Raw genomic sequence first — 25,472 nt, 5'->3', positions numbered from 1 at the left:
CCTGTTAATTGATAAAACTAAATCTCATGAAGATAACTTGCTGCACATGTTGTTCCTGAAAATTTCCCAGGACTCTAGTCTTCTCTGTACTTTCAGCTCAACAGTATTTAGTTCAAGAAAGGTTTCAGACTGAGTGTGATAAAAAGGAATGCTCATTGGTAGAGTGAAATGTTCATCAGATACTTTTCATTTTGGCAATATGTTCCAATGTGATGGGGTCAAGGTCAGTGCCGGGCTTGCTTGGCTACATAATGGCTTCTTCCTCTCTTTGCAGGACAGCCAGACTCCTACAAAGAACTGATGAGGCTTTCTATCATTAATGATGGCAGACCAATGACTTGAAAGAATAACCATTTTTGCACGCTTCCTTACGTCATCCTATATGTGGTCTGTTGAAAAAAACCAACAAAAATGTTTCTAAAAATAATCCCAGTTACTGAACAGATTCTCTGTCAAATCTTGTGTTACCCATCTTGTGTCCAACTAGATTATAAACTGCTTGGTGCAGCATAACAAACAACTACTATGAAGTATAGTTACAGAGCACGTCTTCACAAATGATCAAGATACTCTCCCATGTTTCTTCCTTCACATTAATTTCTTATTAGCGATGGATCCTGGAAGTTCATATTTTGATGTCCATTTATTTTTAATTCTGTTTCTTCCAAAGCAGCTAATATCTATGAAGGCATCATAGTTGAAAATGTGTGTGCCAAGATAAGCTGATGAATGAACTTGACGACATGTACAAGTTTTGTGTTCCATAGATTACTATAGAGAAGAGCCTAACTAAGTCACTTGTGGTGAACATTGAAAGGATGGGGGAAAAACCAGAGGTCACACAATCTTATGTTATTTCTGATTAATTTTAATTTGTTTATAGCCATACATGTTTTCAATATTGAGAAACACTTTCTAACTTAAAAAAGGTTGCATCACTTTTAATACGGTACTTTTATACTTTCTATAAGGCTATTGCCATAATTAGCTGATTTTGAAATGCTTGATTAAATCATTACTTCCAGAAAAAGAAATCATTACTTCCTTTACTCCTACTTCAGTGTTTTATGAACTCAACAGGCAGGGATTTTCACAAGCACTTCTGATTGGCTTAACCTCTTCTTGATTTTGGGATAGAAATCTCTCTGATTTCAGGTGCAACCATCTGGCCAATTCTGCATACAATTCACAGGGAACTTCTTTATAACTTTCAGTACAGGAGAAGTTCATGGTAGATTGTATCCTCTGACTACAAAAACAGAGGGGGTTGAAATTGCTCTGCTACAGTGAAATTGGTGGTCTTAGGCCTTCAGTAGCAAAACAGAGAACATTAATCTTGAGACAGAAAAAGAATACTCCACATAAATATGATTGACGAAGAAAACATTAAACATATCTAGGTTCCTTTTTTGCACAGCTCTTTTAATTTAATATTTGCATTTCTTCATGAGGCAACTTATAACATCAGTTGAATTACTGATTATGAGTCAGTAAGTACACATCTGAACTGTTAACATGCACTTAAAAAAAGAAATACAAATTTAATTTACAATTATTATTCTCCACATCATATATGGGAATTAAAAATCACCCAGCAAATAACAGAATTCATCCCTGTCTGGTGCAACTGCAGTAATCAATAATGGCAGCAGTTATCTATGTATCAATCACAATGCTAAAGAGTCTCCTCTAAGCCTCTTACCTTACACAGTATTATTCATGCATTCCACCATGGGCAACAATGCAGTAGCGATCATTTATGACATTGCACCACAGAGTTATTGAAGCTTTTGGCCAACTCCAAGTTATGAAATTGCTAGGATACCTTCCTTTCCTTAGGATTTGCTATAAAGCTTTATTTAATTCCATAGGTGAGTATTGTGTTCTAATCCCTCTATCAGTTTGTAAATCAGGTTTATATGCTTATTATTCCAGTTCATCCTGTGAAGTTAGCCCTGAATGAGTGCTTGGTGGAATGAATCCAACTGTCAATAACTTCTTTCTCTTCTGCAAACTCCAAAGCTATAGCTCTCAGTCTACTGCAAATTATTTTGTAATAATTTGCATTTAGTCCTGCAATTGAAGCCTATCTCTTGCCATAAAATATTTTCTCACATATAACTTCTATAGACGTGGGGCCCTCGCTTCCTGTTTTCCTCCAAGAATACACAGTAAAATAAGCTTGCTGTCACTAGAATGGAGTTACCAATAATCGGATTGGCTTTGTTGCATCCATATTAAAAACAGCCACAGAAAGTTCCTTTGCAATAACATATGTTGTTTCTGGAAGCCATCATGGTAATACTGAAAAAAGATCTACTGTATACAAGGAGGCTATAGGTGAAATTTCAAGATAGGAACAATTATTCGTTTCTTTACCCTGTCAACTTCCAGGTAGCTAATTGTTTTCAAATCATTTTAGGCTCCACATAACTGGCATGATGGGGAAATGCTATTGTTTACCCGTTCACACTTGACAAAAGCAATTCCCACGTGAACGACAAGCTTGGCTGGGGGACATGGCCCTGCTACCTTAAAGGAGGAAATGGGTGGGTGAGTTCTCAGGCACAAGAAATTGTCATGTTGTCACCCTCTGTTTTAATAGCAAATCCACTTTTGTTCCCATTTTTGCTGTTGCTATTGTGATCCCCACATGCTTGGCTAAAAAAATTCTATATAATAATTAATCATAAATGAACACCCCTCCACAATATAATAGATATGCATTGTAAAAAAATAAAATTATCAGATCTATTAAAAATAGTAACTTCTTTCTTATACAGATTTTATAACACAGAGAAACACCTTGAAATAAAACTACAAAATTGAATGACAAGGAATGCTTAAAAGTAACAAACAATACTTTTAATTCTTCATCAGTAGTTTAGTCATTTTTAAATCCCCATGTTAAATCCTATTATCATTTGCATATGAAAAGCAATGGTGTGTGCATGTGTATAAATAATATATATTTCCTAAAAGTCTTATTTTAAATTTAGATTTCGACAAATACATTAAACATTTTTTCCTGATGACTGGAACCTCAGCAATAGGGGTAAATGTAGTGATTCATCTTGATGAAGATAGCTACAACAACTATACCATAATATGTCAGGAATGAATTTTCCCACTGATGTCAACACACCTTTAACAGTAGCACTATGATTTTATTTGAAAGGGAACCAAAGGGAGGGCACTGGGAATGCTACCATAGTTTATTCAAAGAAAGAGGGTCCAGCTGTAGTGGACTTAAATATTCTAATTCATGCAAACAATACAAGAGGACTGTGCCTTATTTCAACATTTTAATTTCTTATTCTGCATCCTCAGAGCCTTCCCTGAGAAGAGTTGTTTTTTTTTAAAAAAAAGATTAATATATTTAGTGTAGAAAAATGATTTCAAATAAATAAGCATAAGAACTTGCTCAGCAGGCAATATTTATAAATCCACAAGGAGCAGATTAAAGTAAAAAATACTGTAGTCCAGTCAATCTCTCGAACTGAGCCGGGCTTATTATGCACTTTAAAGTTAAGTTATAAAATGTCCAATGTTGACCAAAGCCAGCAGTTTTTCTATGTTTGAATTTTTAAAAAAGTTTTCAGTTTATGCAGCTTTGACACTTGGGAGGAGGTCGAATATCAAAGCCGAAGAGAAGTTGTTCCAAAGTTTTTCATTAGCACTTGGTGGGAGACTGCAAAGAACAATACAACATAACACACAAAATTCAGTGCAGGGGGTGGGGAAGTCTTCCAAATCCCAACTTCCACATCTTTGCCAAAGCAGAACATATATTTCTGAGCCAAATTGGAAGCCCAGGTTTGGGGGTTTGTTGTTTACTCTCTCTCTCTCTCTCTCTCTCTCTCTCTCTTTTGGTTCATTTTTGCATTGCTACTTCTCCTATGTCCAAACCTCCCATTTTTGGAAGTGTACAGCAGTGATCAATCGATATTATATGGGAGAACTTTCACTTTTTAGTGAGTCCTTTAATGGTTTATATTGTGTTGTGTTGTACAATCATTCCTTGCGCTCTTAAATTTGCGGATCCGTGAGAAAACAGCCTTTTTGTTACAGTGCTCACCTCTGACTGTAACGTCTTTCTCTTGAAGCACTTCTTCTCCACTGTATATGTCCCTTGCTCGGCAGGTGTAGGTGCCTGAATGTTCAAGCAAAACATTCTTGATGCTGAGAGTGAGGCCAATGGAATACTCCTTAGTGGCTGCCTTTTTTATTCTTGTTTGGTTGTTAACTGTCCTTGGCAATAACCAGGCAATGTCTTTGTACAGAAATTTGTTGGCTAAACAGGACAACACCAGGGTTTCTCCTTCGATGGGTGTTTTCTTTAAGTTAATATGGAATCCATTTGGCACATCTGTCAAAAAACAAAACACATTTTAGGCACAGGAATTTTTGAAGAAACATAAATTTCTAGGACACAGTCCAACTTCTCTCACACACTAGAGGAACAAACCTGACTGAAGCCAAATGGGCCTATATACACACACACTGCCTTGAATGATATCATGGAAGAAAGATGTCACACTACTTCAGTGTGAGTAAATCGGTATGCAACAAAATTAAGCAAATGTATAAACAGGATCTTTAGGAGCAAGGTTATATATAATTGCTTAGAAGAAGCCATTTTGGAATGCAAATGACATATAAATAAAGAAATAATTTATATCCCTAAGGAGATCAGAGCAGCATACAATAAAAACAGTAAAAAACAGTAAAAGCCAGTAAAATATAACAGACAATAAAAGACAGTAGCAGATAGCACAGCAGCCAAAATATCTCAGATGGCTCAAAAGTCTGTTTCAATTGTCCTCTTAAATTTAAGAAGTGAGGGAGTCGCATGCCTCTCCCAGGGGAGGGAGTTCCAGAGATGGGTGTGGTCATAGAAAAGGCCCTCTCACACACTGACACCTCATGTATACCTGACGAGACACAGGAAGAAAGAGATCTGTGGAAGATCTCGATTCACAGGTAGGACTATATAGAAAAAGGCAATACTTCAGATAAACTGGTCTCAAACCATTTATGGCTTTATAGGTCAAAACAGATGAATTTAGAGCTTTATAGGTGACAGATATGCTTGCTTCCCTGGGTTCCTTTGGGAGGAAGGGGGGGATAAAAATTTAATAAAATAAAATAAAACCAGCACTTTTAGTTGTGCTCAGAAAAATATAGGCAGCCAATCCAGTTGGTACATAAGGGGAGGGGTGAAACATGAACCCTACATCCTGCCTCTATAAGAAGCCTGGCTGCAAGATTTTGAACCAACTGAAGTTTCTAAATGGTCTGTTGTGTAGACCTAGTAATTATCGATAGGAAAACAAATTTCTGATAATTTATTTATTTATTTATTTATTTGTTGAATTTCTATACCGCCCAACTAGCATAGCTCTCTGGGCGGTGTACAACAGAGGAATATAAATATACACAGTAAAATCCAATAATTCAGTGCAAGGAACATGTATGTAGGCATCCACAAATCTAAAATCAGTTAAACATATTTAAAAGACTAAAATAGACTAAAATGCCTGAGAAAAGAGGAAGGTTTTAACTTGGCGCCGAAAAGATAGCAACGTCGGTGCCAAGCGCACCTCATCGGGAAGACTATTCCATAGTTCGGGGGCCACCACTGAGAAGGCCCTAGTTCTTGTTATCATCCTCCGAGCTTCCCTGTGAGTCGGAACTCGGAGGAGGGCCTCCGATGTGGAACGTAGTGTACGGGCAGGTTCATATCGAGAGAGGCGTTCCAGCAGGTATTGTGGTCCTGCGCCGTATAAGGCTTTATAGGTTAAAACCAGCACTTTAAATCTGGCCCGGAAACATATTGGTAGCCAGTGCAGGCGGGCCAGAACAGGTGTTATATGTTCAGACCGCCTGGTCCTCGTTATCAGTCTGGCCGCCGCATTCTGCACAATTGTTTATAATTGTTTGTTGTTTTAATTGTGCTTTATTTAGATTGAACTTAATGCTTATTGTCACCATTCTTGGTACTGAACAGGCAATTTCATTGGCAAAATCCTTTTCAGCCTGAGCATGGCAAACTCTGCCTCTACTGTTAATCAAGCAGTGTCTCTCATTGGCTAACATCACTACTATTCACTCAGAATATTTCAAAACCTGAGTGGTTCTCCTTTTAATAGCAGCATGTGTTACTGCACTTGTGGCTAGAACTATAAAGAAATGTGGGGAAATTTTGAAATCCACTGCATTTTCAGATTTGGATCTTGATGGTGAAATACCGCCTCTGCATTTGACAACACAATTTCAAAACGTAGATATTTCCATATTCAGAAAGAGTATAATGCCACCCAATACCAGTTGCTGGAAAGCAAACAATGGGAGAGGGTCATGCTTTTGAGCTTTTTTAAGGCATCTGGTTGGTCTTTGTGGAAACAGGATGATGGACTAGACGGACCTTTGGTCTGATCGAGCAGGACTCTTGTGTTCTTATGTAAATATGACATCTGTTTGGATTGGTTTAATGAATGTATGAATGTAGTTAATATAAAGTCATCTGTCACTATCAGGAGTCACCCCTGTCTGGGCCTAGAATCTGGGAACTCCTTGGCAGAGGAGCAAGGGGAGCAGGAACCCCCAGCAGATTTCTGCACCACCAGCGACACTGAAAAGCCATCAGATTCAGACATCCCTCCCCTATATGACCAGGGAGTCTTACTCCAGTTGACTAGCTCCTAGGCTTCTGCATTCTGGTTACACGTGTCTAATTTCTTAAGAATAGTAGGTTCCATTGTGGGTCCAAAGCTCGAGATGATGATTTTCATTGGGAACAAGGGTCTCATGACTGTGCATTTTCTGAAAATGACTGAAACTCATTTTCAGACTTTTCTTTCAGAAGAAAAAGTGCCTTCAATCATATACCCACAAAGCTTCCTTTATAGTTTCTATATGCTTTTAGGCTACCCCTCTGTATGTTTTTAGTTGCCTGACCAATATTTACACATTTATTTAATTGGGTGACCATCTGAACTGGATACTAGACTCCTTTTCCCCGCTGTGCTTACATTATTTTACTGATATTAGGCATGAGGAACAATTCCACTGAGCTAAATTCTGATCTGTACAATATATGGACTAATGTGCAAACTACAGCTTCTTGCATTGGGATGAAGAACCTCAGGCCCTCCAGATGTTGCTGGACTACAACTCCCATCACCCCTGGCCATTAGCCATGCTGGTTGGGGCTGATAGGGGTTGGGAGTTCAACAACATTTGGTGGGTCACAGATTCCCATTCCTTGTTCTTGCGTATGGTCCTGAATTTGGCCTGTCTGCATTAAGGCAGATATATATGTATCCCCATATAACGTTACTTAGCTGATGAACAAATAAGGTTATTGCACAAATAAGGTTATAAAGGTCAAGGAAAGGCTGAGTGACATTTCTCAATGTAATGCTGGTACACCATGCACTTCATAGAGTAACTATCACAGAGTAAAGAAGATATAATTTTGTATCCAGGATATTTTTAGACACTAGAAACAAGCTTCTTTTGCAAGAATGAAGGAAATAATACCAGTTTCTTATTTAAAAGACTAGAGCTCCTGATTTGTAACCGTCTCATAGCATTTGTTAAAGCCCAAGACAAGCTAGATAATGAGTGGCTGGAATAATGTAAAAGACTTCTATTTACTTTAGTGATTTGAAACTTCCTGTGGAAATAGCTCCCAGGTTTCCTGATGGAATATTTTGTTTATCTTTGCCAAGCACCACCAGGAATCTCAAAATAAAATGCCTTTAGTGACACTGGTCAGCCAGGAGATAAGGCTTTGCTGTTCCTGTCTCACCCTCAGTAATTACAAACACGCCCATGGCCCTGCTGTGTGCCAACAAAACAGCAAAAAAAATAGGGAAAGGATCAGGCATAAGAGGTGGAGTATGTGGAAGGTACAGAATGGTTTAATTTCGAATTCAGAAAAAAATGGGGAGCCTGAAGTGGCTTTGATGATCAAGCCCCCCCCCAAAAAACTAATGTAACATACTAAAAAGATATAAGCTACTAATATGGTTATTTATAGATCAGCATACATTGTGCACATAAAAGTGTAGCCTCTAAAAAGTATACGCCACAGAAAATCTCCAATCTCCCCTTTCTGGGCAAGGTGATTGAGAGGGTAGTGGCTGCTCAGCTCCAAGTTTTCCTGGATGAATCAGACTATCTAGAACGTTTTCAATCAGGCTGGTCTGCTCATGGGACAGAGACTGCCTTGGTCGCCCTGCTTGATGACCTACGCCGGGCATCAGACAGGGGGAGTGCATCCCTGTTGGTGCTGCTGGACCTCTCGGTGGCCTTCTGGGTATCGTTCTGGGCTGTCTAAGCTGGGATGGGATTGGGAGGCACTGTTTTATAGTGGCTCCGATCCTACCTGACGGACAGGACCCAGAAAGTGGTGTTCAGAGACTACTGCTTGACCCCCTGGCCATTGGCCTGTGGGGTACCACAAGGTTCATTGCTGTTTCCTGTGCTCTTTAACATTGATATGAAACTGCTGGGAGAGGTCATCAGGAGATCTGGAGTACAATGTCATCAATATGCTGATGACACTCAACTCTATCTCTCCCTACCACCTGATTGCAGGGATGGAGTGCTCATTCTAAACTGATGCCTGGAGGCTGTAAAGGGCTGGATGTGGGCTAATAAACTGAAACTTAATCCAGACAAGACGGAAGTACTGCTGGTCAAGGGAAAAACTGCACCAGGGATGGGGTTGCAACCTGTTCTGGATGGGGTTGCACTCCCTTTGAAGGAGCAGGTACGCAGTTTGGGAGTCCTCCTGCACCCTGTCCTGCTGCTTGAATATCAGGTGGCTGCGGTAGCCAGGAGTGCTTTTGGCCACTCAAACTGGTTTACCAGCTGCGTCCGTTCCTGGAGGCAGTTGACTTGGCCACAGTGACACATGCATTGGTGACATCGAGGCTTGATTACTGTAACGCACTCTATGTGGGGCTGCCTTTGAAAACAGTTCGGAAATTGCAGTTAGTTCAAAATGCAGCTGCCAGAATGTTACCTGGAGCATGGCGCAGGGAGCATATCACCCCTGTGCTTTATCACTCCACTGGCTTCCACTTTGTTTCCACCCCCAATTCAAAGTGCTGGTTCTGACTTTTAAAGCCCTAAACGGCCTTGGACTAATATACCTGAGGGACCACTTACGCCCATATGTACCTGCCCGGGATTTAAGATCATCTGCCTCTGGTCTCTTTTACGTGCTTGGAATAAAAGATGTTAGATGTTAGATGTTACCCCAAGAAGTCCTCTGCTCCCTCCCTGTTGGTTTTCCAGAGACTTCTGAAAACAATCTTGTTCTGGAGAGCCTTTGGGAGGGACTGAAGGTAGAGCCTGACACTGATTTTATGCCTTCTACGATAAATTTTAGCTTTGTAGTCCCTTTAGAACCACTCCCTATATATATGTATATATGTGTGTGTGTGTGTGTGTGTGTATATATATATATATATATAGATATAGATATATATAGATATAGATATATAGATATATAGATATAGATATATAGATATATAGATATAGATATATATAGTATTTTATGTATTTTAACTATATTTTAGGTATTTTAATTTATTTTAATGTTTTTGTGATTTTACTATTTACAATTTTATTATGTATGTGTTTGATTTTATTTTTGTAAGCCGCCCTGAGTGCCCTATTATAGGGTAGAAGGGCGGGATAGAAATATTTAAAAATAAAAATAAATAAATAAATGTGTAGTTTATAAGGGACTGCTGAATCATTAGTATTCGTATTGTCATCATCATACCTTATAGATGCCCATTCTGTTTGTGAGATCAACAGACCCATGTTTTCATACACAGATCTGCACCAGTCATGTCTAAATGAAGGTTTGCAGTGAGAGATTTAAACTGCCTAAACAACATGTGGCCAGGGGATGTAAGATTCCTTGCATCCACCATCATTCCCTTAGCTACCCCTATCCCAGGTGGGATGACTTCCAGTACTGGAAGTTGACTGCTAGAAAATGAACTGTGGGTGGACATGCTATGTGGGTAGAAGCGGAAAACAATGGGAGAGTTTATGAGCTCCCAATTGTGTATCCCTTTAAACTGAACCCTGACACTTTATATGTCATCAAGGCAATTTCATGTCTTCATATCTGCCACTACATCATGTAGTTTGGACCCATGAAAGCTGCTGTAATGAGCTTACAATCTACACATTCAATTTTAAAATCTAATTTTACCAATTTACAATCTAAATAAGGGAAACAACTGGAGGGAGAAAAGGAGTAACAAGGATGTGGCCCAGATGTGAGCACAGGTGCCTTTCAGATGCAACTCTTAGGCTGCAAACACACTAGCTGCAAGACCAAAGCGTTTCCATTAGCCACAGCTAATGTTGAGCGGGAATGGGTTGATCTGCTGATCAGTTGTGAAATCTCTGTGAAGCTGATTTTTTTAAAGACACAAAACACTCAAGCTGATCTCACCAGGTTTTACAGTAATGAATCCCTGTTGGAGAAAGGAAGTCCTGTATAGCAGTGATCTGCCCATCATTCTGACTTAGTATTGGATACATCTGCACCAAGGCTCCTTGATGCAGCCTACCCTACAGCTAGTAGGTGCAGGAGAATCTCAGAAGCATCCGCATCATCCAGAAAGCATGGTCCCATCCCCTAACCCTGACTGACTGGGGAAGATTGCTTTTATTGTATTTTTATTGTATTTTACACCTGTGTTTATTTTTCTTTGTAAGCCGCCTTGAGGGCCTTTGGCCGACAGGCGGGGTATAATAATAATAATAATAATAATAATAATAATAAAGGGTGAGGTTTGATTAGCATTGTGTGACCCCCTTTTCAGAAGAGAGAGGTGGAGATGCACTGGAACTGGCAGAACTGTCAGTGTGTTTCTACCTCCAGTCACATGGAATCATAAATATATGATTCTAGAACCAAACTAAAAGAGGCACAGGTCATTATCAACATGCATTCCTTCATCACTTACCTGCCCTGCCCCCCATTTCCTTATCAATGCATAGTGGAGGATTTACATCTCCTGTCAGCTGATAGATGATTCAGTTTCTTTTTTAAAAAATGAAACTGATATTTGGAGACGCTGCTCCTTCATAGAGATGGCAACTCATAATATCTTCCACACAATCTAGTACATTAGCCTAGTGGGTCGGGATCTAAAACCAGGTCATCGGATGAAGCAATGTGAGCAGAACCACCATTTTGTTTGACCCCATTGTTTTTAAAGAGAAACAAAGAGAGGATAAAACAGTATAATGGGAGCATGGAGAGAGATCAGGAGCAAGTGTGGGGGACAGAAGCAAAGGATGGTGAAAAGGAAAATAAAAAGTAAATAAAATAAAAATGGCTCCAGTGTAACAAGTTCAGGTAAAGGTGAACGTTGGTATGAAAAAGCTGAAGAATACTGATTTTAGTAAATTATGTCAGAAAGTTTGGAAGGGAGGGAGGAATCTCAAGTTACCCTATTCAATTCAGTCAGGCCATTGAGATCCAAATCTGTGCAGATTCTACTTTTCTGCTCAGCAACGCACTGAGTGTGGAACTGAATGGCTGATGATAAAAGGGAAGCACAAATTGCTCATTCTCTCACTAATGTCTTGCAGTCCCTGAAACCAATCTCCAGCCATAGTCTTCACCTTCCGCCCCTCCAAGGTGTTTATGATTGAGGTCCCAGAAAACCCATCCATTGGCTCCACAACCTGGCTCAAGCAATGACTTTACTTTCCAAACCTCAGCTAAGTAATTGATACAGAGCCTTAGAAAAATTCTACTTACTTGTAGGCCTTCAACAATTATGTATATGAGAACTAAGACTTCAGCCAGCCTGAGTCACTCTACTGGAAGCTTCATCCATTATTACACTGGGTCAAATGCATCACATAGAGGATAGCTTGCCTACCATGCGGTCAGAATTTACACATGTCCTGGGATACTTCCATCTGGTCCCCTTTACAGTACGGAATAGCATAAGGCCCTAGAAGGAAACTTTTCCCCCTTGCTCCAGATATGTTCCTGCCCCCTTCCGGTCATTCTCTGGTTAAGCCAGTCTTCAGATGAGAACAAACTTGAAAGTTGTTGAAAAGCTAACAACTTCTAGCAATCAGTCTAGCCCTGAAGTATCTATTTTGAATATACTGAAAGGAAATCCTTTTTAGCATCCTGGCCTTTTGTTCACAGCCATCAGCATTTTGTACTGGCATTAGTTTAAAGGTGGTGGTTTTTTAGTGGTTTTTTTGTTGTTCCTCAGCACGGGTTGAAAAATCAGAACATTTAGTTTTTCAGTTGAATGCAAGGAGAGAATGTTAGTTTATTATAATAACTTGTAAGAAAGGATTCACACAGTTGCTTTTCTCATGCCACAAAGTGATTTTTTAGTTCAACCCATAGTGAGACCCAAATGACATTGGTCATGGATAAGAGTTCACCATTCTTTTGATTTCTTGCACAGTCATGTGAGACGAAGGCTCACTTCTGAGATGCACACCTTGCTGTGTACAGAATACTTGACAGGGATGTAAGGAACCAGCCATGTGATTGATGCAGATAAACTGTATGAAGACATTTTGTAATATCACAGTAACTCAGCCAATAACTGGGTTGAGAAGAAATTAACTCACAGGTGACAGGTAGATGCTGGTGATAAGCGGAAAATTTCCAGCCAATAGTATTTCCAAAATAAGGATTTATTTATCAGCACCCTTTATTTTTTTTGATTTGCATCCACTATAGCTACTCCCCCAAAACAGAAATGGGTCAGAATTTTATCTATTCAGTAGTTGTATTATTTAATATCACAGGAATTATACCTCACCTGTTACAAAATAACTAATGTTTTTTTCATCACTTCCCACTTTATTGGAAGCCTTGCAACTGTAGATTCCGGATGACCTGGATTCAGCCACAACCAAGATGCTAGCAGTCTGTGAAAGAAAGAATAGTTTTAGTTCTTATACATTTTAAAGGATTATTTTTCAATGAGCCTCCTGAATACTGACACTGATATGATTCAGTTGTTCCATTTATTCAATGAAAAGCAGCGTAGCAATTAGGAGGTGCTGCCATCAAGTAGAGCTATGGAAATAATGAAAACATAACAGGAAGGCAGCTTCCCCAAGAGACTTTTATATTATCGGAGTCATTACATTCTGAACATTTGGGTTAGGATTTAAGATTGATTTATCTCATTCTTATGATGTACTGATGACAGGTTACAATAAATGAGGTGTGGCATTGTGAGCTGTACCCCACAGGATGCCCACATGTCACTCAGTCAGCCAAGGGAGTTGCCAAGGAAATTTTTGGAAAAGGTTGATCTACTTGCAACTTTTGTTGAGTGAAGAAGAGAATTTAATTTTTAACTTCTAAAAATATTACTATTCTGTATCTTGGGTTTATAATATTCGATGGAGTCATGGCCAATGGCAACAGTTAGCCAGGCTGGTCACTGACTGAGGGTCCAGGAGCTCAGAAGGGCCCACTGCCTTGGGCCCAACTCTGCCACAATGCACAGCTGCTGCCACTCACTGGCCACATTCCTCTCCCACTAGTACCCTAGATCCAATATGTTAGGCAGGAAGGTGTCACTCATGCAGACTGTTCCCTGTGTAAATCACTTGAGCAGAGCTGTTTAATATAATCAACCCAGTCCTGTGGAATGCTCTGCCACTAGATATTCAGCAGGCACCTTCTGATTTTTAAATGCCTGCTGAAGGAAAACTTTTCTACGTTAACAAGCTTATGCTGGGAATTGAGACAATAGTTAATATGGTTTTATTCTATGTTTATATATGTTACAATGTACGCCACTTTGTGAGGTCTGCCTGAAATTAATTAATTAATTAATTAAGATGCCCTCGTTCCCACCTGTCTACTTCCCACACATGGGGAAGAGCCGGAAGAGCTTGGAAGTGGCTGATGGTGCTTGGGGCTGCAAGTCTTTTCAGTGGGCCTCTCTGGAATTGGGGCAACCAAGCTCCTCACTTTCCCTTCACTGCTGTGTGGGGTAAGCAGCTGCTTGGTTATCATGTTTAAATAGCAAGAGGTTGCTTGGTTACACTCCATGTTCACCACTTGTTCTTATGGGTGCTGATGATTCTGGAGAAGCTTGTCTTGGTTGCACATTCCAGTCTTCCTAACACGGCCCCTGCTGGAAGGGTGAACAAGCTGCATGCTCTGGAGTCTTCAGAGTAGAGTGAGCCAGATCCTTACCAACCCTACCCTTGGTGGGCCATTTTGACAAGTGGGCAGGCCTACCTCTGAATCACCTACAGTAACGTCACAATGACATTGATGACCTAAAGGGACATTTTCCCCTTGCAGGTACAGCTCAAGGCATACCTGCAGAGTAAGACCCTGAGGAAGAACCAGGAACACAATCTAAGTGCACTCTTGATTCTTCCTCTGCATAAAAAAATCAGCACTTTTAAAATTTGGCAACTTTTCCTGTCACCATGCAGGTAAAGAACAGGAAAAGGTATCACTCTGAGCTCCCAATTTTTCATTTTAAGCCATGGCTTGAAGCTTCCCATATCTATCACCATATATGATGTCAGGCAAAGTTAGGGCTGGTTTGCCCAAAATGGCCTTGTGCAAACCCCACACCAGGTATAGGGAACCTCCAGCCTGTGGGCCTCATTAGGCCTGCCAGGGCTTGGTGGTTTGCCCAAAATGGCCTAGAAGGCCAACCACCAAGGTCTCTCAGACCTAATAAGGCATGTGGGACAGAGATTCCCCACCCCTGGGGTTTACACCTTTGTCAATTACAAGTTCCTCTTAAGGCATTTTCACTCGTGCTGGCACTTTGCATGTAGCCAGGGCAAACAGGAGCCAAATCACTCCCATTCAAAAGCACCGGCATCTCACACCTTCCCACCATTCCAGCAGTTCCCGTCTCCACTGTGCATGGGAGCTTAATTGCTCACATTCAAAAGTGCCTGCACTGCACATCTTCTTGCCCTTCCATTCTAGAAGGTCTAGACTCTGGTCTGAAACTCCATAATGAGAATCCCAAAGGCTAGCACAGACAGACTGAGGTGTGAGTACTTTCAGGTTTTATGTAAATTACATGTATATGTCTAGTGCAACCCTGAATAATGCCTATTCAGTAGAAACCCCCAATGAGTTCAATGGGATTTCAAATGAGTGTGTATAGGGTTGAAGATTAAATTATACTGTTCACAAAAAATTAAAAAGTCAACTAGTGTAATACAAAAGTTGTTATTGTTTTTCTTTGACAATAAGGGGTTGCCATATTGGTTAATTTTTTTATCTTATTTTACAGGAATAGGACCAAAAGAGCTGGTTTGAGGAGGAAAGGGAGAAGCCAAGGGACTCACTGATACCTTGCGCCTAAGGGTCCCCAGAAACTTGGAGCTGATCCTAAATGCAGTTGGCAAGGAATTATACAGCCACGAGAATGGCTGTATACTATAGCCAGCATGGAGTTTTCGCATTCCACAATGTTAAATTGGAAAAAAAACCATGTCTTTCTGATGCTTCCCATAAGCTCATTTCAAAACAAAACCTAACAAAACTTATAGTCCTGAACTCAGAAACACTTGCTTAACAACCCTCTAAATTTTCATAGCAAAACACAGAGAGTTCAAAGTGTAAAAAGGGAGAGGGAAAAAAACCAGACCCCTTTTGAACTTTTTTCTGTCAGAGTTCTCATAATTTGTTGAAATTAATTAAAAATCAGCCAAGTTCACAGAGTACCTGTAACCCTATTACTGACCTTACCCCATACTCTGACCTTCATCTTCTGCAGTTTAAAAGTTAAAAAAAAAGTTAAAAATTTAAGGATTTTAGCATTGAAGTTAATTATAATCCTGGGCATGCTCAGTAAGAACCAACTGTCCACATTCTAAAAGCCAGACTCACAGCTGCTTGGTTTGGCTAATCAGGGGCCACACCTACACCAGACCTGAGTGTGCTGAGAGGAGACTCCTATTCCCCTGACAGAGCTCCAGTGGCCAGAGTGGTTTAACAGTCAGCTGCTCTAATTGAAGGTCTGTGAGGGGAACAGAGCGTCTCCTAGCAACTCTCAGCACCCTTCACTACACTTCCCAGGATTCTTTGGGAGAAGCCATGACTGTCTAAAATGAAATAAAGGTCTGGTGTGGATGTGGCCAGGGACAGCTTTGGTTTAAATTTGGGTGGGAGACTACATGTGCCTGCTGTAGAATAAAAAGGTGGTGGAAACACTGAAAAACAATATTGTTCACAATGTTTTCCTTTTAGAAAGGAAAGGGGCTTCCCCTCTGCCCAGTGCCCACCCGCCCAATTTCTTCCCCCCTCCCTTCCCTCCCTGTCCCCTCCCCGGTCAGTTTCACATATCCTAAGCATGATTGCACAGGAGTAAATCCCACAGAACTCAAAAAGCATGCAAATGATCAAACTTGCCCTCCCCTCCTTCTCTCTCCTATCCCCTCCCTCTTGCCCCTTCCCTTGCCCCTCCCTCTCCCATCTCCTTCCAATCTCCTCCTCCCCTTCCTCCTCCCCCTCCCCCAGGGTCAGTTTTACCTATCTTAAGCATTATTGCATGGGAGTAAATCCCATTGAACTCAATAAGCATGGAAATGATCAATCCTGCTCCCCTCCTCCTTCCCATCACCTCCCTTTTGCCCCTTCCCCTCTCCCCATCCAATCCCCTCCTTCCCCCCTCCTTCCACTCCCCTCCCTTCCTCCTTCCCCCTCCTCTTCCCTCCCTCCCCCCTTCTCCCCCATGGTCAGTTCTACCTATCTTAACCATGATTGCACGGGAGTAAATCCCACTGAACTCAATAAGCATGCAAATGATCAGACCTGCATTTACCCTCCTTCCCCTCTCCTCTCCTTTCCTCCTCCCTTCTTCCTCCTCTCCCGTCTTCTCCTCTTCCTTCCCTACCCACTCCAGCCCTCTTCTCCTCCCCCCCATGGTCAGTTTTACTTATCCTAAGCATGACTGTACAGGAGTAAATCCCTCTGAACTCAATAATCATGCAAATGATCAAACCTGACCTCCTCCTCCCCTCCCCCTCCTGCTTGCTCCCCTCTCCCTCATCCCCTGTGCCTTTCCTCCTCCTTCCCTCTCCATCCCCCTGTGGTCAGTTCCCCCTATCTTAAGCATGATTGCAGGAGAGTAAGTCCCACTGAACTCAATAAGCATGCAAATTATCAATCCATTCTAAGCAAACTTGCACAGGACCCCATTTCTTACCTCCCAGATTAAAAAGCAGAGAAATTCACTAATAGGCAAAATACCTTGTTGTTTAGGAACATACCTATAGCCAATATTTAGTTATACATTTATTTTAAAATATTTATATTCCACCCTTCTATCCCATAATAGGGCACTCAGGGCGGCTTACAAAAATAAAATCAAACACGTACATAATAAAATTGTAAACAGTAAAAACACAAAAACATTAAAATAAATTAAAATACAAAAAATACATAAAATACCATCCATCCATCCATCCATCCATCCATCCATCTATCTAAATGTATGAATGTAATTGTGATTAACCAAACAGGTGTTTATTGTATTAACAAAACATTTCAGCTTCTGCCTTCATCAGCTGCTAACATATAAATGCTGTTACTCCCACACACACACACACACAGAGGGAGTGGTACAAAAGGGACTACAAAGGTAAAATTTATTGTAGAAGGCATAAAATCAGTGTCATGCTCTACCTACAGTCCCTCCCAAAGGTTCTCCGGAACAAGTTTCATAAGTCTCCGGAAAACCAACAGGGAGGGAGCAGAGCAGACTTCTTGGGGTAGGGTATTCCAAAGCTTGGGGGCAACATCTGAAAAAGCTCTCTCCCGCATGCCTGTCAGTCTAACATCTTTTATTCCAAGCACAGAGAAGAGACCAGACGCAGATGATCTTAAATCCCGGGCAGGTACATATGGGCGTAAGTGGTCCCTCAGGTATATTGGTCCAAGGCCATTTAGGGCTTTAAAAGTCAGAACCAGCACTTTGAATTGGGGGTGGAAACAAAGTGGAAGCCAGTGGAGTGATAAAGCACAGGGGTGATATGCTCCCTGCGCCATGCTCCAGGTAACATTCTGGCGGCTGCATTTTGAACCAACTGCAATTTCCGAACCGTTTTCAAAGGCAGCCCCACATAGATTGCGTTACAGTAATCAAGCCTCGATGTCACCAATGCATGTGTCACTGTGGCCAAGTCAACTGCCTCCAGGAACGGACGCAGCTGGTAGAAACACCATCTCCAAAAATGGAGAATTACATTTTTGTATGTTTGTTGGTATTCTTTTTACTTTACTTCTTTCCTGTGTTACTACTGTTTCTACTGAGAATCTAACCTAGAAAATTATATTTCTCTCATTATTCACTGTAAAAATCTGTGCCAAATTTATTTTTATTAATTTCAAAGCCTTTTTATTGGTCAGTGTCATATGATGGTGAAGATAGCCTTTGGTGTTTCAAACTGGAGATTATGGTCTCTTTCTATTTTGGGTGCATTAACAGTTAAATCTGAAACCAGTTTGATGTAAAATCAGACTGATTACAATATGTTACTACTTAAGCAATGAATCTAGCTGTTGGAAAAAATAAACTTGGCCTGCACAAGATGCATGTTTTCAGCCTGCTATTCTTAAATCATTCCACTTAAGGAAAGGTGGGCATGGTCAATTAAAAACATAGAGCACACCTAGACATTTGCTAGAATACGTTTCACCTCCCACTGTTTTATCTTGTGCAAACTGAGACACTCCTCATGGCCATTGGAAACTATTCTGCAGAATAGTCAGTGCAATTATTCCACAATTGTTTTTGGAGTTGCTGTACTTCACATATTCGTAGAAACAGAAGTAAAAGAAAATATTTACTATAGGAAAGTTCACTAAAATTGCAAAGTAAATCAAACATATTTAAAGTGACTACCTGAACTATATCCTGTGTTAATATTGTTGCTTCCTCTCTGCTAAAACAAGATCAGCACAATACATGCCTTGTTTCTGTTATTTTGGCTGATTGCAGGTGTTGCCACCGCTCACCGTATGCTCAGAGGCACATGTTACCAAATTCTTCCAAGCTACACAGGAAGTGGATTGGACTGTGAAAGACCAACCCAAATTGTGTTTGCATTTTTACAAATTTGTAGGGCGGTACAATATCTCAGAGAGGAGGTCAGGTCTCCTGCTCCCCTGGTGCATTCACTATAGCTGCCCAATTTCCCTGCTTTTTAAGGTTTGATAGAAATATCTGTTGGCTATAGGTACGTTGTTAAACCACAAGGTTTTTGTTTGCGTATGAGTGAATAATATTGATGGTAAGTTTTATCTGAGTGTGAAAGAAGTCAATTGGGCTAGATAATTAGTCTGTTCATATGTGATATTTAATTATGTAGTGACTGAAAAAAATCCTGGTCTTTACAAATCTTGGTAGTAGACTTTTCTAACACATTAAAATGGCTGGCTGAGATAAGAAGAAATTTGTTGGACTAGAGAGACCTACATCATTAAGGATTCTTTATATTCACTTCCCAGTCTTACCTGATGCATCTGTATGGAAAAGGTGTAGGTCATATTTATTGTTTACATAGCCCAGGAATGCCAAAGGAGCATAACAGCACTCAGCTGATAAAAATTCATCGCTCCCACTGAAGAAGACCAGAAAAGGTCAAAACACATTTGGGACTTGTTTAGCCAAAAGGTATTTTATTTCATTATATAACATATGACTGCCCTGCACAAGTTTTTACGAGTGTTAGTTTTTACACATATACTAAACTTGCACGTTATCGATGGGATTTGTCTAATACAAAGCCATTTTATTTACATATTTTTATTTCTGTATAAAGTTTTATGAATGCTAGCTAATTTTTATATATAATAAATTTTAATGTGTTAGAAAAGTCTACTACCAAGATTTGTAAAGACCAGGAATGTTTTCATTCACTACATAATTAGATATGACGTGTGAACAGACTAATTATCTAGCCCAATTGCCTTCTTTCAGGCTTATCTAGGTTGGGTTACTTTCCTTTTTGGCATCAGTTAGGTTTTAACTGAGGTAATGTTCCATTGGTGAGGGGGAAAGATTTGAAACAGTGTGTTTCAAGAATTTCATTTTGCACCTCTGTATGTAGTTATATAGGTCATTCAGATGGCTTTTTAAAAAAGTCACCCCAAGTATATAGGCCCACTTAATTGTCTTTAACAGCATTGGGGAACCTGTGTCCCCTTCCAGATGTTGCTTTACTGCAACTCCCATCATGCCTAACAATCGACTACGCTGACTGGGGCTGACAGAAATTGCAATCCAATAATGTCTGGAGGAGCACTGATTAGCCACCACTGCCCTGTAACAATACCTAGTGGGTAGTGGAAGGAGATCCTGAGGAGGAATTGTGTGTTGTCTGAAAACTCATGGCCGAGAAGCCTGGACCCTTCCTCTACCCACGCCATGCAGCTGCTGCAAGCGGCTCTAAGATTTCAACAGCATGCTCAGAAGACTCCCGGTACTTCATGCTGATTCCAACTAAATGTGCCAGCAACTCCTAACAACTTCAGTGACTCTGTCCTATCTATTTCTGATGTTATTCATGACATCAGTGACCGTTCACTGTTTCTCAGGTTCCATTTGTGGGAATAGGTGACAATGCATACATCCAATCCAGCCCAGCAACATCTGCAGGGGTATAAGCTGTAATTGCTGTTTTTTATTAATAATGTTGTAATTGCTGTTTTTTTTAATAATGATATTTGTTATTTAATTTTTGTAAATTGCATTGCCTTCATTGTTGTATTTTTATGCTTGTGCCTATTTTTTTGTAAGCTGCCTTGAGGGCCTTTGGCCAAAAGGCGGGGTAGAAATAAATTTAATAATAATAATAACAACGGGGAGGATAGGGGGAATGAGAACAGACACCCCTCCCTAAATGGAGCTCTTGTATAATCTTTCTAACACTCAAAGACTAAAATGTGGCATATTTCTAACTGATATTCTGATTATTTCCTTAAGGACAGATCTCATTGGTGCTCTGAAGGTTTGCTTACAAAGCAATTTTTACTCTTGTTTGTGATTAGCCATAGATAAGATGAACAAGTAACCAACAATGGGAGGAATTATGCTATATCATGAAACTCTCAATATCATCCCCAAGAGAGTCAATCTTTTGTGTGCTTTTCTGAGCAATTTTGTGTGTGTGTGTGGTAGCCGTTGACATTTTAAAATGCATCCTGAAACTATAAATGGAGGATATTCCATTATAAGCCACACAAGTATTTTCAGTGGGTATTTATTTGCTGTCAGACAGAAGTTGGTCTGGCGTTTCTGCCATTCTCCTCCTGCCATCTCAAAAAATAACAGTACCTCTTGTGTAAAGACAAACAGTCGTGGCTATAACAGTAATGTAGTGGAGGGGGAAAATACTGGAGTTCTGCTCCAGAACTTTTTTCAGAGCATGAGGAATGAAGGCATGGAGTGCCAGGGTAATTGGCAGACTGTCTGTGCTCTGGTAACGTGAATGAGGTAATAATGAGGCTTTCAAGTTTGTCTGCGAAACAGTAGCATAGAGGAAGTCAGAGAATGAGGAAAATAATCAAGCAGAGGCTCGATACTTCTTCCCTTTCCTTGGATGGGATGCATACTTCACACAAGCAGTTTAAATAGTAACACTTCTTTGCCAAGATTGTTCGCTTTTCTACTTGAACGCGAAATGGATAGTTTGACCATAGTTGTCCATGCACTGGTAACCTCAAGGTTGGATTACTCCAATGCACTCTATGTGGGCTACCCTTGATGTTGGTACGGAGGCTGCAGCTTATGCAGAACACAGTGACTAGGTTGCTTGTTGGAACAAACTACTGCCAGCATATAATATCTTGTCTGAGGGATATGCACTGGCTGCCAATCTGCTACCAAGGCAAGTTCAAGGTTTTGATATTAACATATAAGACTCTATACAGCTCAGGACCAGGTTACTTGAGAGACTGCCTTACCCTTTACATACCCAGCAGATCACTGTGTTCAGTAGGAGTGTTTCTTCTTGAAGTTGCTAAAATATGAGAAGCCCACTCCACATTAACTTGGAGCAGAGCTTTCAGTGTGGCTATCCCTGTCCAGTGGAACAGCATCCCCCTTACGATATGACAGGTCCCTATTCTGGAAACAACTGAAGACATGTTTGTTTCAACAAGCTTTTTGAGCTGGGTGTAAATCCCTCTGCCTTAGGTATTTATTCTGCATTGTTTTTCATATCTATCTTTAGTTGTCTTTTTTGTAGTGTTTTTAACAGCTGTCTTTAGCTGTTTTCATGTAAATTGCCTGGAGACTCATGTGGAAGGTGATTCATAAATTAGTAAAATAAGTGAATAATCAATAAAGTTCAGCTGGCTGAAGAACTTTCTTTTAAATATCAGCATGTTTTACAAATTGAACCTATGCAATGAAAAGCAAGCACCACTGAGTTAAGAGGAGGTTACTCCCAGAAAATTCTGCATAGGACTGCTGACCCTAATAAATTGGGTATTATGCTACCTACTGCTGCTCTTCGGTGCATGTGCATAATTAAGGAATTAACACAGCTGCCTGCATTTTTGGATTCTCCTTGGGACATGGCTTTGGAGCCTATCATGATGAGCTCCTGCATGGCAAAATTTACCATTACACCAATAGTTATAAGACTGATGATTCAATATATCACATCCTGATAGGATTTTGCTTCCAACATATTAAGGAGGAGCCATGTTAGTCTATACCAGCAAAAAGATACAATGTACCCTAGCAAGCTAGAATCACACTGGTCTGTGGTGGTATAAACAAAGAAGATTCTTGCTTACACAAGTCTCATTCCAATATTGTGAGACATGTACTACAAAGCCAAACACCTGAGCAGTCATAGACATTTATTCAGGAGGTTTTACTGTCGTCTTCGGACTTGTTCCTTGCTGAGATTTACAGAGAAATTTGACCTGTGTTTTTTAAATGTGGGGATTAAACTGGCTTTTCCTTAACTCTGTCTGCAACACTACCATTTAACCAACATTAATAAGAAGGTGAATTTGATATCTCTTCTATCCCACATTAACAACATTAAAACCTGACACAAATAGTCTCAAAGGAGAGCTAAGCATGCCAAGTCACTTCTGATCAAAGGAAAACTTCTATAGTAACACCCAGGCTGGTAAACCACCCACCACTACCCTTGCCAAAACATTTTAAATGTCAGAGGGAGTTCCAAAACTATGAAAACAAGTTTTTCGTTTCAGTAGAATCACTTATGTCAGAAAGAAACTGTTAGTCATTGCTACCTTTGTACCATCTCTCTCTCTCTCTCCCCTGCCCCCGTTTAGATGTACCAGCTGAATGAATCTCTACTGCTGTACAGAAAATTATGTTAACCTTACTAGAAATATGCTTAAATATAAAGAACTGAGAACCCTCAAACAAAAGTGGAAGATATAAAATCCCACTAGGCATACAACAAATCAATGGTTTGGCACCCCATTCAAGGGACGTCTGTTCTGTCATTCCTGCTTAGGGCAGAATTAAGTTCCTTGATTTCTGTAGTTTGCTGCCAGAGGTCTGATCACTTGCAGAGGTCTTCCACCTCCCCCTTTCCTTCCATTGCTCCATCCATTTCAGCTCCCTTTGCCATTTTCCCTCTCCTACCCTCTTCCTTTTCCTTTGGGCTCCCCACCCCAGCCTGGAATTAGGGCAAAGGCCACATGAAATTAGGCAGAAGTCTGCATGTAGCCTTTTGGCCACAGGCTCCACACCCCCGATTTAGACAACTGATTTACTATTTCATCTGATTTATAACTCTTGTTCCCTAAGACACCACCCCTGCCCATCATTTGTTCTAAAATGCACTTCATTCAGCCAAATTAAGAGCAAGCTGAGTATGTTTTTCTTCTTTTTAATTTTGTTCTGAATACGTAGGACACTATCAGGAAGCACAAAAAGAGGAGGCACAAGTGACTATGAAAGGGACAAAGGGAATATTCCAAGCTTTGGAATACCTACCGGAAGAAGCCTGCTCTGCTCCCTCCCTGATGGTTTTCCGGAGACTTCTGAAAACCAGGGCCGGCCCCAGGCATGCTGGGGCCCTTGGGCACCAGCCTGCCCCGGGACCCGGCACTCCCCTTCTGCGATGTGTGGCAGGATTGATACCGCGGATCACAGGACAGGAGTTTCCAAACCGCCCGCCATCCCCCACTTCACCTACCTTTCTCTCTGCTGATTTTTGTGGCTGCACTCACTGCTGCCATCAACCAAGATGGCGGCAGAGGCGTCAGCCCTTTAGGGAAACCTCGGCCACCATCTTCATTGATGGCAACCCTGCACAGCCACAAAAAACAGCAGAGAGAAAGGTAGGTGAAGCGGGGGGATGGCTGGCAGTTCGGAAGCTCCTATTCTGCAATCCACAGCTACTGTCGCGGATCGCAGAAGGGGAGCAGAGGGGCCCCTCAGGAGCCTCTGTAGCTCCAGGGGCCCTCAGGCCAGTGCCCCACCTGGCTGCCCTTTAGAACCGCCCTGCGAAAACCATCTTGTTCTGGAGAGCCTTTGGGAGGGACTGAAAGTAAAGCCTGAAACTGATTTTATTTCCCCCCTTTTTTAGTTTTACCTCTTTAGTCCCTTTTAATAGCACTCCCCCATATTTCTTAACTGTATTTTATGTAAATTTTTCTATTGTACTTTTTTTGTGTTTTTAATGTGTATGATTTTATTTTGAGCTACCCTGAGTTCCCTGTTGTAGGGCAGAAGGGCAGAATAGAAATATTTGAAACAAACAAACAATAAATAAACAAACTTTCACATCATCCCCATGGATATTTCTAGTGCACTTGCTTCTGCTGGTTGTCACTGTGCCTCTATATGAAACCTGCTAGTATTTTCTAGAACTGCCTCACCACGGAGGAAATGTGAGATTGTGTTTAAACCAAATTCCTAATTTCCTTTTTGCAAAATAATCTTATCAAACTTTCAGACATCTTCATAAGAACATAAGAAGAGCCTGCTGGATCAGGCCCTTCTAATTCAGCATCCTGTTCTCACAATGGCCAACCAGATGCCAGTGCCTGCAAGCAGGACCTGAGTGCAAGAGTGCTGTCCTCTCCTGCAATTTCCAGCAACTGGTATTCAGAAGCATATTGTGATTGACTGTATAGGGAGGCTCTTGTTTGAACCCTCTCCAAATTTTCAACATCTTTTTTTTAAAAAGTGTGACCACCAAACAAGCATCTCATTTCTTAATTAACTCAAAAGCCAGATATGTGGGAAGTGCTTTAAGAAAATAGGGAAAATATATAGTGGTACAAAATGGTGTGGCTTGGCATTCAAAGTTGTTTGGTAAGACTTGTAGCATTGATGGGATTTGATACCACATAAAGTTTGTTCAGTTTGACACATAACATTTTGTCCTGTCCATTCTGAGATAACATCAAAACAAGCATCCAAACAGGCTTCTCCTACTAA

At 40.7% G+C, this 25,472-nt stretch overlaps 1 protein-coding gene across 3 annotated transcripts in view; it reads right to left on the bottom strand.

Moving 5' to 3' along the window:
• FLT1 (fms related receptor tyrosine kinase 1) overlaps positions 1-25,472 on the bottom strand; it is a 184,498-nt gene that overhangs the window by 65,507 nt on the left and 93,519 nt on the right. For all 3 annotated transcript variants that reach the window (XM_061628494.1, XM_061628495.1, XM_061628496.1), the window contains exons 12-13: positions 12,849-12,957; positions 4,079-4,369 (exon numbers count right to left, since the gene is read on the bottom strand). In XM_061628494.1, the coding sequence (XP_061484478.1) occupies positions 4,079-4,369; positions 12,849-12,957 (400 nt within the window). The remainder of the gene's footprint in view (positions 1-4,078; positions 4,370-12,848; positions 12,958-25,472) is intronic.

This window comes from Rhineura floridana, chromosome 5, assembly GCF_030035675.1.
Source record: "Rhineura floridana isolate rRhiFlo1 chromosome 5, rRhiFlo1.hap2, whole genome shotgun sequence".
Classification (NCBI taxonomy): Eukaryota; Metazoa; Chordata; class Lepidosauria; order Squamata; family Rhineuridae; genus Rhineura; species Rhineura floridana.
This window is presented reverse-complemented; position numbering and strand designations above follow the sequence as displayed.